The sequence below is a fragment of the Salmo trutta genome, chromosome 12, assembly GCF_901001165.1.
Source record: "Salmo trutta chromosome 12, fSalTru1.1, whole genome shotgun sequence".
NCBI classification, from domain to species: domain Eukaryota; kingdom Metazoa; phylum Chordata; class Actinopteri; order Salmoniformes; family Salmonidae; genus Salmo; species Salmo trutta.
Window position 1 is genome coordinate 78,548,219 of NC_042968.1, and position 15,370 is coordinate 78,563,588.

The 15,370-nt window shown below is 48.3% G+C and overlaps 1 protein-coding gene across 1 annotated transcript in view; it reads right to left on the minus strand.

Moving 5' to 3' along the window:
* The window catches only part of LOC115204264 (sodium/calcium exchanger 1-like), a 64,837-nt gene that overhangs the window by 30,245 nt on the left and 19,222 nt on the right, over positions 1 to 15,370 (minus strand). Inside the window, exons 3-4 of the mRNA XM_029769693.1 lie at positions 4,408 to 5,817; positions 3,674 to 4,191 (exon numbers count right to left, since the gene is read on the minus strand). Coding sequence (XP_029625553.1) covers positions 3,674 to 4,191; positions 4,408 to 5,742 — 1,853 coding nt within the window. The 5' untranslated portion in view covers positions 5,743 to 5,817. The remainder of the gene's footprint in view (positions 1 to 3,673; positions 4,192 to 4,407; positions 5,818 to 15,370) is intronic.

Consider the following 15,370-nt stretch of genomic DNA (forward strand, 5'->3'; position numbering starts at 1 on the left):
GACAATCTGGACCCTCTCTTCCTGAAATTATCTGCCAAAATTGTTGCAACCCCTATTACTAGCCTATTCAACCTCTCTTTCGTATCGTCTGAGATCCCCAAAGATTGGAAAGCTGCTGCGGTTATCCCCCTCTTCAAAGGGGGAGACACTCTAGACCCAAAGTGTTATAGATCTATATCCATCCTGCCCTGCCTTTCTAAAGTCTTCGAAAGCCAAATTAACAAACAGATCACCGACCATTTCGAATCCCACCATACCTTCTCCACTATGCAATCTGGTTTCTGAGCTGGTCATGGGTGCACCTCAGGCACGCTCAAGGTACTAAACGAAATCATAACCCCCATCGATAAAAGACTACTGTGCAGCCGTCTTCATCAACTGGCCAAGGCTTTCGACTCTGTCAATCACTGCATTCTTATCGGCAGACTCAATAGCCTTGGTTTCTCAAATGACTGCCTCGCCTGGTTTACCAACTACTTCTCAGATAGAGTTCAGTGTGTCAAATCGGAGGGCCAGTTTTCCGGACCTCTGGCAGTCTCTATGGGGGTGCCACAGGGTTCAATTCTCGGGCCGACTCTTTTCTCTGTATATATCAATGATGTCACTCTTGCTGCTGGTGATTCTCTGATCCACCTCTACGCAGACGACACCAAACTGGATGTAGTCTATCACAGTGCCATCCGTTTTGTCACCAAAGCCCCATATACTACCCACCACTGCGACCTGTATGCTCTCGTTGGTTGGCCCTCGCTACATATTCGTCGCCAAACCCACTAGCTCCAGGTCATCTATAAGTCTTTGCTAGGTAAAACAATGCCTAATCTCAGCTCACTGGTCACCATAGCAACACCCACCCATAGCACGCGCTCCAGTAGGTATATTTCACTGGTCATCCCCAAAGCCAACACCTCCTTTGGCCGCCTTTCCTTCCAGTTCTCTGCTGCCAACGACTGGAACGAATTGCAAAAATCACTGAAGCTGGAGACTTATATCTCCCTCTCTACCTTTAAGCATCAGCTGTCAGAGCAGCTTACCGATCACTGTACCTGTACACAGCCAATCTGTAAATAGCACACCCAACTACCTCATCCCCATATTGTTATTTATCTTTTTGCACCCCAGTATCTCCACTTGCACATCATCATCTGCACATCTATCACTCCAGTGTTAATGCTACATTTTAATTATTTCACCTCTATGGCCTATTTATTGCCTTACCTCCCTAATCTTCTACATTTGCACACACTGTAAATTGATTTTTCGATTGTTATTGACTGTACGTTTGTTTATGTGTAACTCTGTGTTGTTGTTTTTGTCGCGCTGCTTTGCTTTATCATGGCCAGGTCGCAGTTGTAAATGAGAACTTGGTTAAATAAAGGTGAAAAAAGAAAAGAAAAATTCTGTTTTTTGGGCTGCCGATGAAATAAGTTATAATGAACTTCACAGGGTGGTGAAAGTGCACGGGCGAGGAGCTTGATGCCATTTTTCAATAAATATTGAGGGTCTTAATTTGTATGCTAGTGACATCACAGGAGGTTGGTGGCACCTTAATTGGGGAGGACGGGCTTGTGATAATGGCTGGTGCGGAATGGGTGGAAGGGTATCAAATGCATCAAACACATGGTTTCCATGTGGTTGATACCATTCCCTTTGCTCCATTCCAGCCATTATTATGAGCAGTCCTCCACTCGGGCAGCCTCCACTGAGTGACAAGATGATTGGTGCTTAGCTGCCAATTAACAAATAAGAATGATCTTGCTCTTATCCATCTCATCATATAACCTGACCTGTCCTGTCCACTTTATCAGCGCACTGCTGTCTAGAGAGCAAGCGCAAATTGGGTTTGTGTGACAAAATCATCGATAGAGTAGAAAATGCAATGGAAACACATTGAACTTGTGTTCATTTGGTACAACTTTAGTGCAAAAGTGGTGGTGATGTGCATTACATCATCACGCACAGTCTTTTATCCACAACAAGCCAGTTTTAATGGAAACAATCTGGTGAGAAAAAAAACTTTTTTTATAATATTCGCATGAAAATTGGTCACAAATTGGATGGAAACCTAGCTACTGGTACTTTTATTAGCATAATAAGTAACTGCCAACTAGCTCTCACAGTCTCATGTAAGAATTGGACGTTCATCCATGTTTCTCAAACATTACATTTAGAAGTGTTTAAGGTTAAGTTTAGGCATTAACTCTGAATTTTGAAGGTTAGGGTTAAGTTTAGGCATTAGCTCAGAAATCTTAAGGTTAGATATTAACTCAGAATGGTTACAATCTGGTGAGAAAATGTAAAGTCCCCTGTTTAGGGGATCTGCATAGTTCTGGTACCGGTTCTGACCGACATTTTCACTTATAAATTGATCTGTGGACTCCGTAGATCAGCGCTCACTGTTGCCCCTAGTGGCCGGTTTCAAAGTCCTCTAGCAACGTCCTCAGCAATGGATGGATGTCGAATACTGACTGAATACTGTATCACGGGTGACCTTCATTGATTTACACAATGCACTTTTTTATACTTTAGGATGATTTTGACATGAAGCATGAAAATGCTCATATAGGTACCATTGACTTGCATTGGATTTGTGCCACAAATATATCAGGATGTAGGATAAGACATAAACTGACCAACTTCAATTACTAATTTCTCTGAACAGGGGAAAATAACCATCACCAAATTCACTCAGAATATATTACATAGTATGAAGAAACAATACTCCAAGCCACAGCTCCAAACTACTTCTCAGACATAGAGAACTGATACTGTATACTGGTTATTAGGGTGGGATTGGTGTGGGGCGTGGGGGTCCGTGGGTGGCTTTAGAATTTGTTTTAATTTAGGTGCAATCAATTAGTTTAATTTCTCAGAGATCAAATCATATTTCAACAAAATAATGATGCAGCAGGAATGCTAAACGTAGATGGTAGATGCCAAAATCCTCTTTCTTGTGCTTTTTGAGGTGGAACAACCTTCCATGAAGCACAAACACACACGCCCACACACCACTCTCTAAGCTCTCTTCCTCAACCGTCAGCCAACCCTGCCTACAATGAGAGACGAATGTTAAAACACACTGCTTTACACTCTCATCCCCTCTCTACCTCTCCTTACGCCCTCTTACCTCCTCTCTCCCTCGAAATCTATCACATTTTTCTCTAGTCTAAATCATCACTCAAATCATCACGATCAGACAAACCGGTTCCATTTTCTAAACCCACTGCTTTTCCCTTTTCTCTCTCAGTCCCCTATTCTTTATTTCTCAACCTTTACATACTTGGCCACTATCTTTTTCTAGCAATATTAATTTAGTTTCATCCTCTCTCTTTTACTAGTCTCTTCTTCATGTCTCTATATTACCTTCTCTCTATGAAAATTGTGAAATCCCAAATGCCAACCCATTACAATTAATGAACTCCCATAGAAAATATAGTGTTCTAATATAGCTACATGTATTTATCCCTTTCATCACTACCAATTCCTCTATCTCTGTCCTCCACACTGCATCCCCACTGTTAGATCTCCTGCTGTTTATCTCCTCTCCAATCCTGCTTAAAATATGTGCCATCTATGCCATAAAAATGGCCCATAGAATACTATGCTGAAATGTAACACACAAGCCATCAACAGCAGCAGAGCAGTGGACAGGACAGGAAGTGGTGTTACTCACATGGTCTCGTCGTTCTGGAACTCCAGTTTCCCGGCCACCTCCTCGTAGTCCTCCTCAGCTTTGGCGGTGCCCTCCAGGGTGTGGTAAGGGATGGCCACTTTACCCCTGGCCCCGGACATCCGGTGCACCTTCACCTGCATGGTGCCCACGCTCTCGCTCACCCTCATCGAATCTACTTCAAACGTGAAGATGCCTGCGTGGTCATCGTCATAGATGGTTACCGTGGCGGTGTTGGCATTGCCGAGGGCGGCTTTGGGGGACAAGTGGGGGGAGAGGTCACGCATGCTGCTGGTGGTGGTGATGGTGCTGGGCTCCAGGATAACCACCTCGGCACGGTGCACAATGCGAGGGTTGCTGAGGTGCACGTAGAAGTGCTCATCCTCTTCAAAGATGTCGTCATCAATAACCCCCACGGTCAGCTCCTTCAGCGTCTCACCGGGTTTGAAGACCAGCGTGCCCTCGGCAAACTCATAGTCTGAACCGGCATTGGCTGTGCCGTCCTCGGTCCGGTAGTCCACCTGAGGTGACCCAGGAACAAAACCAACTCAATGCCGATTTAATTTATTCATTAGACAGAAATAATTAAAATGTCCCCCTGGCTCGATCCTTATCTCATCTAAAACCTTTCCCATTATTACATGTGGCTTGAGTGATTGATTTTTAACATAATAAACTTTCCATTATACAGTATAATTAGTAACAAAGACAAATACGAGTTGCTTGTCCCCACTGACCTTGACTGTGCAGCCGCTTTCACCCCCATGGCGCCCAACAGACAACTTGAGCGAGCCACAGTTCTCGAAGCACTGGTAGTGGGAGGGTTCAAACTGCAGGTAGATGGTGTGAGGGTCCTCCTCCTGTCCACTGGCCTCATGGCAGTTCACCACCTTCCTGGCCTGGTCGGCAGCATGCTTCTTCAGGATGTTCCCAGCACCAATCATCATGCGTGTGGCCTGGATGCGGTAGAAGGCCCTGCTCTTCTGCTGCTGGACCAGAACCTGGTAGTTGGCCATCTCAATCAGCTGCTCCGTGTCCTTGTCTGGGTGCCTCTGTTTCAGCTCCTTCAGAGTGCGGGCCATGTCCCTCCGTGCTTCATCCTCCTCTGAGCCCATCCCCCCGCCCTCCACCACCCCCTCGAGCATGCCGTCCAGCACCTCCTTGGGGTGGGGGTGGGAGTTGCCTCCCTGGCCATCCATCTCCATGTCCATCTTGGTGAACATGCCGTCTCCCTCCGTCTCGATGATGATGCCGCGGGCCTTGTCGACACGGTAACGCTTGTGGATGTACTTGTAGAAGAGCAGGCGTCGGTCTGCGGCCCAGGCCTGAACCACACAAATGGGGAAGAACATGAATGTGAGCACAGCCTCCCACACCTCCACCTCCCCCGGGGAGATGACAGCCAGGATCAGGTAGAGCCAGATGTAGGCAAAGATGCTCCAGGTTGCCGTGACAAAGAATACCCTTAGGTGCTTGATCCTGCGTGTCTCGTTCTCTGGCACCACGTACACACAGAGGGCGATGATGACGAACATGTTGAAGGCTGCACTACCCACAATGGTGCTGGGGCCCAGGGAGCCTGCCTCAAACGAGTGGCCACACACCTCGATGACAGACAGCAGGATCTCTGGGGCAGATGAGCCTAGGGCCATCAGGGTCAGGTTGGATACGGTCTCGTTCCAGATGCGTACGGTGGCTGTGGTGGTCTCTCCGTTGGGCTTCTTGATGGTGATCTCTTTCTCCTGAGAGGTGATGACCTCAATAGAAGACATGAAGCGGTCGGCGATAATGGACATGCCCAAGAACATGTAGATGAGAGCCACAAAGTAGACGATGGCCCGCGCCACCTTGTCACCCACCGACGGGTTCTGAGGGTTCCACATGGGCAGGACCACACCCTCAGAGCAGGGGTCTCCATCAGAGCAGTTGCTGGGCGGGCTGCTGGGTGCTGCTTGGTCTGAGCCGGCCTGGGAGAGGTGGGTGAGCCCCAGGAGGAAGAGGAGGAAGAGGGACGTGGAGGGGCAGGAGGCGGCGAAGGGGTGGACAAGGCTCAGAATGCGGGTGTGTAACATGCCGGCGTCCGGACATTCGAGTCAGCTGGCTCCAGAGATCAGCCCACTTCACATCCAACGTATCAACAGACACCCCTGGAAGACATAAGGGAAGAAGTGTAATGAGTTACAAGAAAGACGAGCACAAGCAGAATATTGATTGTTAGCTGCTGCAGATAGATCATTGTAAGGTCCGCAAGTCCTCGTCTTTTCCTAAGGCAAAGGTGCTCTAGTGGTCAATCACAATGTGATGGGAGAGTTAGTTACAGTGATAGTTTATTCCATCCCACATATCTGGTTCATTAATTGAGGCCTGGATTACAGTGAAAACCAGCAGACCAAGTAAGTAGATCTCCAGAACCTGAATTATCAACTGCTGTTTTAGATGTTTTTTTTTTTTTAATTTAACCTTTATTTAACCAGGAAAAGCCCATTAAGACCCAGAGTCTCTTTTTCAAGGCAGACCTGGCCAAGAAGGCAGCAACAATCAATACATTACAGAATTAAAACATACAACAATACAACAACATGTTCCAGCCTAAAAAAAAAGCATTTACACTCTCCCATCAATATTTTAAGTTCATTCAGTGGCACTAACATATCTAGATGAAGCATGGATTGTAGATTATTCCATGCCTCTGGTGCACAAGAAGAGAAGTCGGTTTTGCCTAATACTGTGAATGTCCTGGGGACTTTAAGTAGCAAACACCTAGCAGACCGGGTATGTTAACTGCTGGTGGTGTAGGAGACCAGACTACAGAGGTAAAGAGGGAGTTTACCCAAAAGGGCTTTGTAGATGAACACATACAAAGGTATCTTTCTGCGCATATAAAGTGAGGCCAGCACAGTACAGATGAGCACCACTGTTGTTTACCCACCTGAGTAAATCTCCTCTTTGGCAAATAAAGCGACACAGCCAAATGCACTTATCGTTACCCTGTTTCTGTTGTTATTGGTGTTACAATAGCCATTGCTGCTGCTGTAGCTGATGCTGTCAACCAGTACTTTAATACTTTAATTCTCTGAATATCACATTCAACAGCTCCTGTTTCACCCCTTCTCTGTTGTGTGACTGACTTCCTATTGTGCTGCTGTGTCAATGTTAACTCTGTAATAGATCAAGCACAGTGAGTGTTCACTTTGTAATACACTTTTTTGAAAACACTAACCCTCACTCTTCTAAATGTTTCTGTCTAAGGAGCTTAACAAATGTGTTAAACCGTGGCCCAGAGTCAGTGGTAACAATAACAGAGTAATGCGTCATATTCACAAAAAGAGAACGTGTTTTTGTTCCTTCTCATCCCTGAAACGTCCTGGCTGAGGCGTGTTTTATAAGAGCCTGTATCACGCACAGAGGACCAATGATGCCTCTGCTTCCTTAGCCTCTCTTTCTCCACAAACAGCACAGTACTGTCACATCAGCCGCTCCTGTCCCTCCAAGCCCTACAATGGTCCACAATCTCTCACCTCCTAGTGCCAGACTCCCCTCCCCTCTCCATGTGAACACCTCACCAATCGCCCACCTCTTTGGTTTATCATAACCCTATAAGCAACACTTCAGGACTGCTTTGTTTCCAAACAATGATCACCGACAGCTATTGTACCACCAATAACAACAGAAACAGCCTCTCTGGGTAAGTGGGTAAGTGCATTTGGCCATAGCGGCTTACTAGCTAAAGAAGAGATTGCTCAGAGGTGGGTGAACAGAACAGCATCCCTGATCTGTGGAGGGGATCTAGTCCTCTATTCACAGTTCACATATTCATCAGCCTGCCTGTACGCTCCAATGGCTCTCCCTGGAACTTCAACTACTTGGAGGGGAATTACGGTGTTTTCGCTTGCCTTCCATTTTCCCAAGGAAAAATCCTGCAGCCACTATAAGCAGTTCAACACACTGCTGTGTGGCATATGATGCATGGTTGGCCCTATACAGATGTTGGACCTTAATTTGACCAGTATTGTCGCAACAAAATAATACTGAAGCAACAGGATTTTAATGTTAACTCCATAATGTTGCTTGATCGGTGGTTCGGCTATTAGCTGGCCAAAATTAGGCTACTGTTAATATAACCGTGAGTTATTGCAGGTTTTCAGTGAATTTATGTAAATCATGATGCCCATCTGCATTTCCTGAGTTGAAGGACAATTCTGTAAATACTACCATAAGGAGAAGCTTCCGGCAGCCACGGCAGAGATGCTGCCAGTCAACGGTCAGAGTTGCTATCTCGCCTTGTCAGGCCGACACTTTATTAGTCCTGGGTGATGTAGCCAGCTAGCAAATTAACTTAACTTACCACGCAACATAGCCCAATGTAGTGTGAGACTGGAGAGTAGCTGTAGTTCCCCAATGGTCGACAGGCTAAACACTCTGTGGACATGGCACGCACATGTATGCACCCTGGCTATTAATTTAATGATAAGGAACAGAGATCTGGAAAACAGTGAGCAACCATGGACGGTCAGCTAGAGACAACATGTCTGCGTCACATCGAAAGGACATAGAAGCCTCTGAGCACCTTTACATTGGTTTGGTTCATTGATTTGCACCCTTAAAAAGACAAGCGTCTTCAAACATGTAAACCTTTAGCAAATGAGGCACACTGTTGAGGGGTCAAAGATGAAATTGTTGCATCTCAAAAACATTGTCATTCAGAGCCAGGAGGATTATATAACATTACAAGATGCCAAGAAGAAGAAGACTGCATGAATATTGAGAAGAAGATGTGTTATGGATTAAGATAGGATTATAGTTGGATTAAATGAGAGGAGTAAAAATACAGATTTTCTGTAGGGAGCTCCCTTCGCTCTCTTGGAGGTGAGTCAGGTGCTAAAATAGACTGACAGACACACTTGGCCTTAGAAACACAGAATCATCTCAACCAGAGGGGAAGTCAGGACCGAATCTCAGGAGACCAAGACCAGGCATACAGTATAGAGACTATGACAAGACCATCAGCAGAGACATCAGGTGCAAAGATCCAGATTCCAGACAAAACCAATACGTTGAGCTCAGAGAGACAGACCAGACCCAGAACTGGACATCAGCTGTCTGTGTGGTAGAGAATTAATCAGTGGTCCAATCAGCTAGTCGTCGTCTCTCTCTCTCTCCACTGAGAATTCTGCCATCAGTGACCAAATCCAACAGGCCAGAAACAACAAATAGAGTTTGAAACAACATGAGCAAACCCTACCCACCATACATTTGGTGCCATTTCTGATATTTCTTGAGCAGAATATGCTTGTACAAATTGATTCAATTTCCCTTCAAGTTTCACTGTGTCTAGACTGGGTACCGCACTCCATCTCTGTAGTTTTATTGTTACCCACATAGACTTGATGGTATACATACCCATGGATTTCAGTTAGCATTAATGCAAAGGGATGTAGAAATAACACAAGGGCCATACACATTCTATATATTTCTTTATCATTGTTGTCTTGTATGAGTCTACGAACACTGCACAACTATACCAAACCACCTATATATATCAGACCTGTTTTACTTGTGCAGATTCCATGTGGTAGGAGGTTTGGTTTGGGGACCAAAAGCAGTCAATACTGTATTTACACCATATCTGCCTCACTCTGCCTCTTCAGTCCAGCCTAGTCAATATTGCGCACACCTCCCCTCTATCTTCATCTACCTCCTGACAGAAACCCCCTCCACTCTGCTGAGCAATGCTACACAGATCATGTAAATCCTATAATACAGTAACTGATTATTGATATGCCTATACTCTTTTAACAGTTTTCATTGTGGCCCAGAAACCGTAAAATCAATTCAGTGCTAATACTGAATATATGTTCTAATACTGAGACTAACCATGAAGGCAATCTCTTCGAGGCCATGTAACGTAACTGCCTCATTAAGGTCAGCTGATGATGTAATATACAAACATCGTTCTTTCTCCAGGTTAGACCACGGGGCTGCTCACCGCTAGTGCACAGCAAGGGGAATGAGAGCGGAGCAGCACACTAATGAAGGCACCAATAGAGAGGAGCTAGAGAACACCTGCAGGTCACCCCTGCTGTTCTCACACTACTGAAGCATGTGTTCCCTATCGTTAACGACACACAGTCAGACACCCTGTCAGGGTTTGACCACACGGCTCTCCTTTTGCTCTCTGTCTGGTGCCTGATGTGCAATGGGGGGGCCTATTTAACGTATATACGCAGGGAGTCAGGAAGAAGGTGCAGAAGGTACGCGTAATGATAACAAAAGGCAGATAAACAAAACAGGAGAAGTGTACTGAATGTGAACAAAGCCATTACTGCCTGATGACTGAGGCTACTGAGTGCTAAATAAAGAGAGAGTAATCAAGGTGATGATGAGGTCCAGGTATGCATAATGATGATTGCCAGGACCTGTGGTTTGTAGACCGGCAACGTTGAGTGCCGGAGCCAGGGAGCGGGAGTAGGTGGAGAGCCAGACGCGATCACCAGGATGGAACACGGGAGCCTCACTGTGGTGGCGGTCCACCTGCTCCTTCTGGAGGCAGATGGCGTGCTGGAGCCGCACGGTGGGCAGCGTTCCAAACCTCCTCTGCGCACCAGAACCATTCAGCCACCGCAGGGGCTTTGGTCTGGCAAGGGGTCCATGGGGCCAGGGCCGGCTGATATCCCAGGACGCACTGGAAGGGAGCCCAGTGGAGGAATGACAAAATGAGCTCTGGGCGTACTCTCCAGGGAAGGAAACGGGCCCACTCCCCCTGTCGGGTCTGGCAGTGACTCCTAAGGAACCTCCCCAGCCCCTGGTTGGTCCTCTCCACCAGCTCGTTTGACTGAGGCCGGCACCCCAATGTGAGGCTGGCCGTGGCACCCAGCTTCTCCATGAAGGCTCTCCATTCCCGCGATGTGAATTGGGGGCCACGGTCGGAGACGATGTTCTCCGGAAGGCCATAGTGCCTGAAGACCTGCTGGAATAGTGCATCAGCATCCTGGAGAGCAGTGGAGAGACCAGAGAGAGGGATAAAACAGGAGGATTTGGAGAATCTGTCCACCACAATCATAACAGTGGTGAAACCATCAGAAGGGGGAAGATCAGTAACGCAATCTATGGACAGATGAGACGAAGGCCGCAGAGGCACGGGAAGGAGAAGGAGTTTCCCCACTGAAGCGTGCCGGGGTGATTTGGTTTGGGCACATATGGAGCAGGAGTTGATGTAGCGGGCGAGATCCTACACCAAGGTGTGCCTTAAGTACTTTATGGACATGGATTGAATGGTGCAAGCGATACGTGGGTGTCCAGTGACAAAGGGATGTATGCGCCCAGGTCAACAGCCAATCCCTTACCTCCGTGGGGACGCAGGTGTGCTCCGGAAGGCAGGCAGCAAGCGGGTTCCTTCTCTAGAGCCTGGCGGATGTCCACGTCTACGTCCAAAAGCACGGGGGCAATGATTCTAGAGGGCCGAATGATGGGCGACATCATAGTTCCTCTATGCAGGGGAGTAGTATGCACATGGATACAATTTCTGTGGGTTACCTTGGCATTGGGACAGGACAGCCCCCATGCCCACTTATGAGGCATCCACCTCCACCACAAAGGGCAGCGTAGGATCTGGGTGTTTCAGCAACGGGGCTGAGGTGAAACGGCCCTTCAGTAGGCGGAAGACCTCATCGGCTGCTGATACTGTGAACCATCAGATCCTCCTCTCCACCCTCTCCGAGTTGGGCATCTCCGGCGCGGCCCACGCTTGGATTGCGTCCTACCTGACAGGTCGCTCCTACCAGGTGGCGTGGCGAGAATCTGTCTCCGCACCACGCGCTCTCACCACTGGTGTCCCCCAGGGCTCTGTTCTAGGCCCTCTCCTATTTTCGCTATACACCAAGTCACTTGGCTCTGTCATATCCTCACATGGTCTCTCCTATCATTGCTATGCAGACGACACACAATTAATCTTCTCCTTTCCCCCTTCTGATAACCAGGCGGCGAATCGCATCTCTGCATGTCTGGCAGTGTGGATGACGGATCACAACCTCAAGCTGAACCTCGGCAAGACGGAGCTGCTCTTCCTCCCGGGGAAGGACTGCCCGTTCCATGATCTCGCCATCACGGTTGACAACTCCCTTGTGTCCTCCTCCCAGAGTGCTAAGAACCTTGGCGTGATCCTGGACAACACCCTGTCGTTCTCCACTAACATCAAGGCGGTGACCCGATCCTGTAGGTTCATGCTCTACAACATTTGCAGAATACGACCCTGCCTCACACAGGAAGCGACGCAGGTCCTAATCCAGGCACTTGTCATCTCCCGTCTGGATTACTGCAACTCGCTGTTGGCTGGGCTCCCTGCCTGTGCCATTAAACCCCTACAACTCATCCAGAACGCCGCAGCCCGTCTGGTGTTCAACCTTCCCAAGTTCTCTCACGTCACCCCGCTCCTCCGCTCTCTCCACTGGCTTCCAGTTGAAGCTCGCATCCACTACAAGACCATGGTGCTTGCCTACGGAGCTGTGAGGGGAACGGCACCTCCATACCTTCAGGCTCTGATCAGGCCCTACACCCAAACAAGGGCACTGCGTTCATCCACCTCTGGCCTGCTGGCCCCCCTACCTCTGAGGAAGCACGGTTCCCGCTCAGCCCAGTCCAAACTGTTCACTGCTCTGGCACCCCAATGGTGGAACAAGCTCCCTCACGACGCCAGGACAGCGGAGTCAATCACCACCTTCCGGAGACACCTGAAACCCCACCTCTTTAAGGAATACCTGGGATAGGATAAAGTAATCCTTCTAACCCCCCCTTAAAAGATTTAGATGCACTATTGGAAAGTGGTTGTTCCACTGGATATCATAAGGTGAATGCACCAATTTGTAAGTCGCTCTGGATAAGAGCGTCTGCTAAATGACTTAAATGTAATGTAAATGGCTGCAAGACTCCACACCAACTTACTGGGACTGCCCTTGAGGAGAGAGTTGAGAGGAGAGGCAATGGAGCTGAAGTTTTTAATGAAGCGGTGGTAGACGTTGGAAAACCCCCCAAAAACGTTGTAGTCCCTTTACGGTGGTTGGGACTGCCTCGACCTTCCTCTCAACCATCACCACTCCCGAGGTCTGATCCGGTATCCCAAGAAGGAGACAGCCACCTGATAGAACTGGCACTCCTCCTCCGCTACCCGGACGTGGGCAATGTAATCCTCCAAGGTGGCCGAGTAGACCAGGATTTCGTCGATATACATGACCACCTGCCGCCCAAGCATGTTCTGGAACACCTCATTCACAAATGCCTGCAAAACCGACGGAACATTAGCTAACCCATAAGGCATTACCAAGTACTCGTAGTGCCCAGACATCGTGCTGAAGGCCGTTTTCCATTCATCCCCCTCCCGGATGCGGATCAGATTGTAGGCACTCCACAAGTGCAGTTTAGTAAAAAAAATGGGCCCTGCGGAGATGTTCGATGGGGGCTGGGAGAGGGTAGCGATACTTGGTGGTGATGGAATTGAGGCCTCTGTAATCAATGCACGGACGTAGACCTCTGTCCTTGGCCACAAAGAAAAAGACTGCCAATGCAGGGGAGGTAGATGAGCGGAAAAAACCCTGCTGGAGAGCCTCCTGGATGTACTCCTCCATGGCCTCGGTTTCAGCCACCGACTGAGGGTAGACGCGACCACACGGAGGTGCAGAGTCTGAAAGCAGGTCGATAGCACAGTCCCAGGGGCGATGAAGAGGGAGACAGGTTGCGCGGTTCTTGGAGAAAACCTCCCAGAGATCCTGGTAAACATCCGGAATGTCGGGCTGGAGGGCAACCACAGGACTCTCAACCGACGTGGAATCACAGGGTAATGGAAAGCAGGTCTTCCGACATCCGGGAGCCCAGGCGGTGAATTTTGATCCTCGACCAGGACATGGTGGGGTCATGACGTTGGAGCCACGGGAGGCTGAGGATGACTGTGTACGGGTGCGTTGATGATGAGGAAGGGAAGGATTTCTTGGTGCAGGAGTCCTACGGTCAGGGTGAGTGGTGCTGTGATGTGCATGACTCCGGTCTGGACCTCCTTGCTCAGTCCTCCATGGAATAGGGTGCAGAGTGCCGGGTCATTCCATCTGCTGGAGGCTGCCACGGTCCGGAAGGTGAAGGCGTACTCAGCAGCGGTCTGGGCACCTTGCCGGAGTTGGAGTAGTCCCTCTCCTCCGTCTCTGCTCTCTGGTGGATGGTCGAAGTCTGCCCTGAACAGAGCCATAAACCTCTCGTAGGAACCTAGCTCCTCCTCTCCTCTCTCCCTGACGGCCGTAGCCCACTCCAACGCCTCTCTGGTCAGCAGGGAAATGACCGTGGCAACCTTGGACCTCTCGGTGGTGGGGGCTCCTGTGTGATGGGCAAAATAGAGGGAGCACTGGGGAAAGAAGCCACGGCATTGGGATGGAGTCCCGTCATACTTGTCCGTGAGGGACAGTCGGTCATCGCTGACCTGGGCGGTCTGCTGGGTAGGCTGGGGGGCTGGCTCGCTGGGACGACTCGTGGTAGGAGGCCAACCGCTAGTTGGAGGTGAATCCTCTTAGGTGGTGTCGAGGCAGTGGAGGATATGGAGGACCCCTTCCACAGCCACACACAGTTGCACTAGCTCATCGTGGTGTTGGCAGAGTAGGTGTCCTTGTTTCCACGACCTTCTGGGAGATGTCATCCTCTTCAGCTGCTTCCATAATACAGTGCCTTCGGAAAATATTCAGACCCCTTGACTTTTTCCACATTTTGTTACGTTACAGCCTTATTCTAAAATTGATTAAACAGTTTTTTCCCCCTCATCGATCTACTCGCAATACCCCATAATTACAAAGCAAAAACAGGTTTTTAGACATTTTTGCTAATTTAGAAAAAATAAAAACTGAAATAATACATTTACATAAGTATTCAGACCCTGTACTCAGTACTTTGTTGAAGCACCTTTTGCAGCGATTACAGCCTCAAGTTTTCTTGGGTATGACGCTACAAGCTTGGCACACCTGTATTTGGGGAGTTTCTCCCATTCCTCTCAAACTCTGTCAGGTTGGATGGGGAGTGTCGCTGCACAGCTATTTCAAGTCTCTCCAGAGATGTTCGACAAAGGCCCTTCTCCCCCGATTGCTCAGTTTGGCCGGGCAGGCAAGCTCTAGGAAGAGTATTTGTAGTTCCACACTTCTCCATTTAAGAATGATGGAGGCCACTGTGTTCTTGGGGACCTTCAATGCTGCAGAAATATTTTGGTACCCTTCCCCAGATCTGTGCCTCAACACAATCCTGTCTCGGAGCTCTACGCAGAATTCCTTCCACCTCATGGCTTGGTTTTTGCTCTGACATGCACTGTCAACTGTGGGACCTTACATAGACAGGTGTGTGCCTTTCCAAATCATGTCCAATCAATTGAATTTACCACAGGTGGACTCCAATCAAGTTGTAGAAACATCTCATGGATGATCAATGGAAACAGAATGCACCTGAGCTCAATTTAGAGTTTCATAGGAAAGGGTCTGAATACTTAAAGGTTTTTCTGTTTTTGCAAAAACATCTAAAAACTTGTTTTCCGTTTTCGCTTTGTCATTATGGGGTATTCTGTGTAGATTGCTGGGGATGTAATAAAAAAAATATATATTTTAGAATAAAGCTGTAACGTAACAAAATGTGGAAAAAGTCAAGGGGTCTGAATACTTTCTGAAGGCACTGTAGATTCAGTGGTTG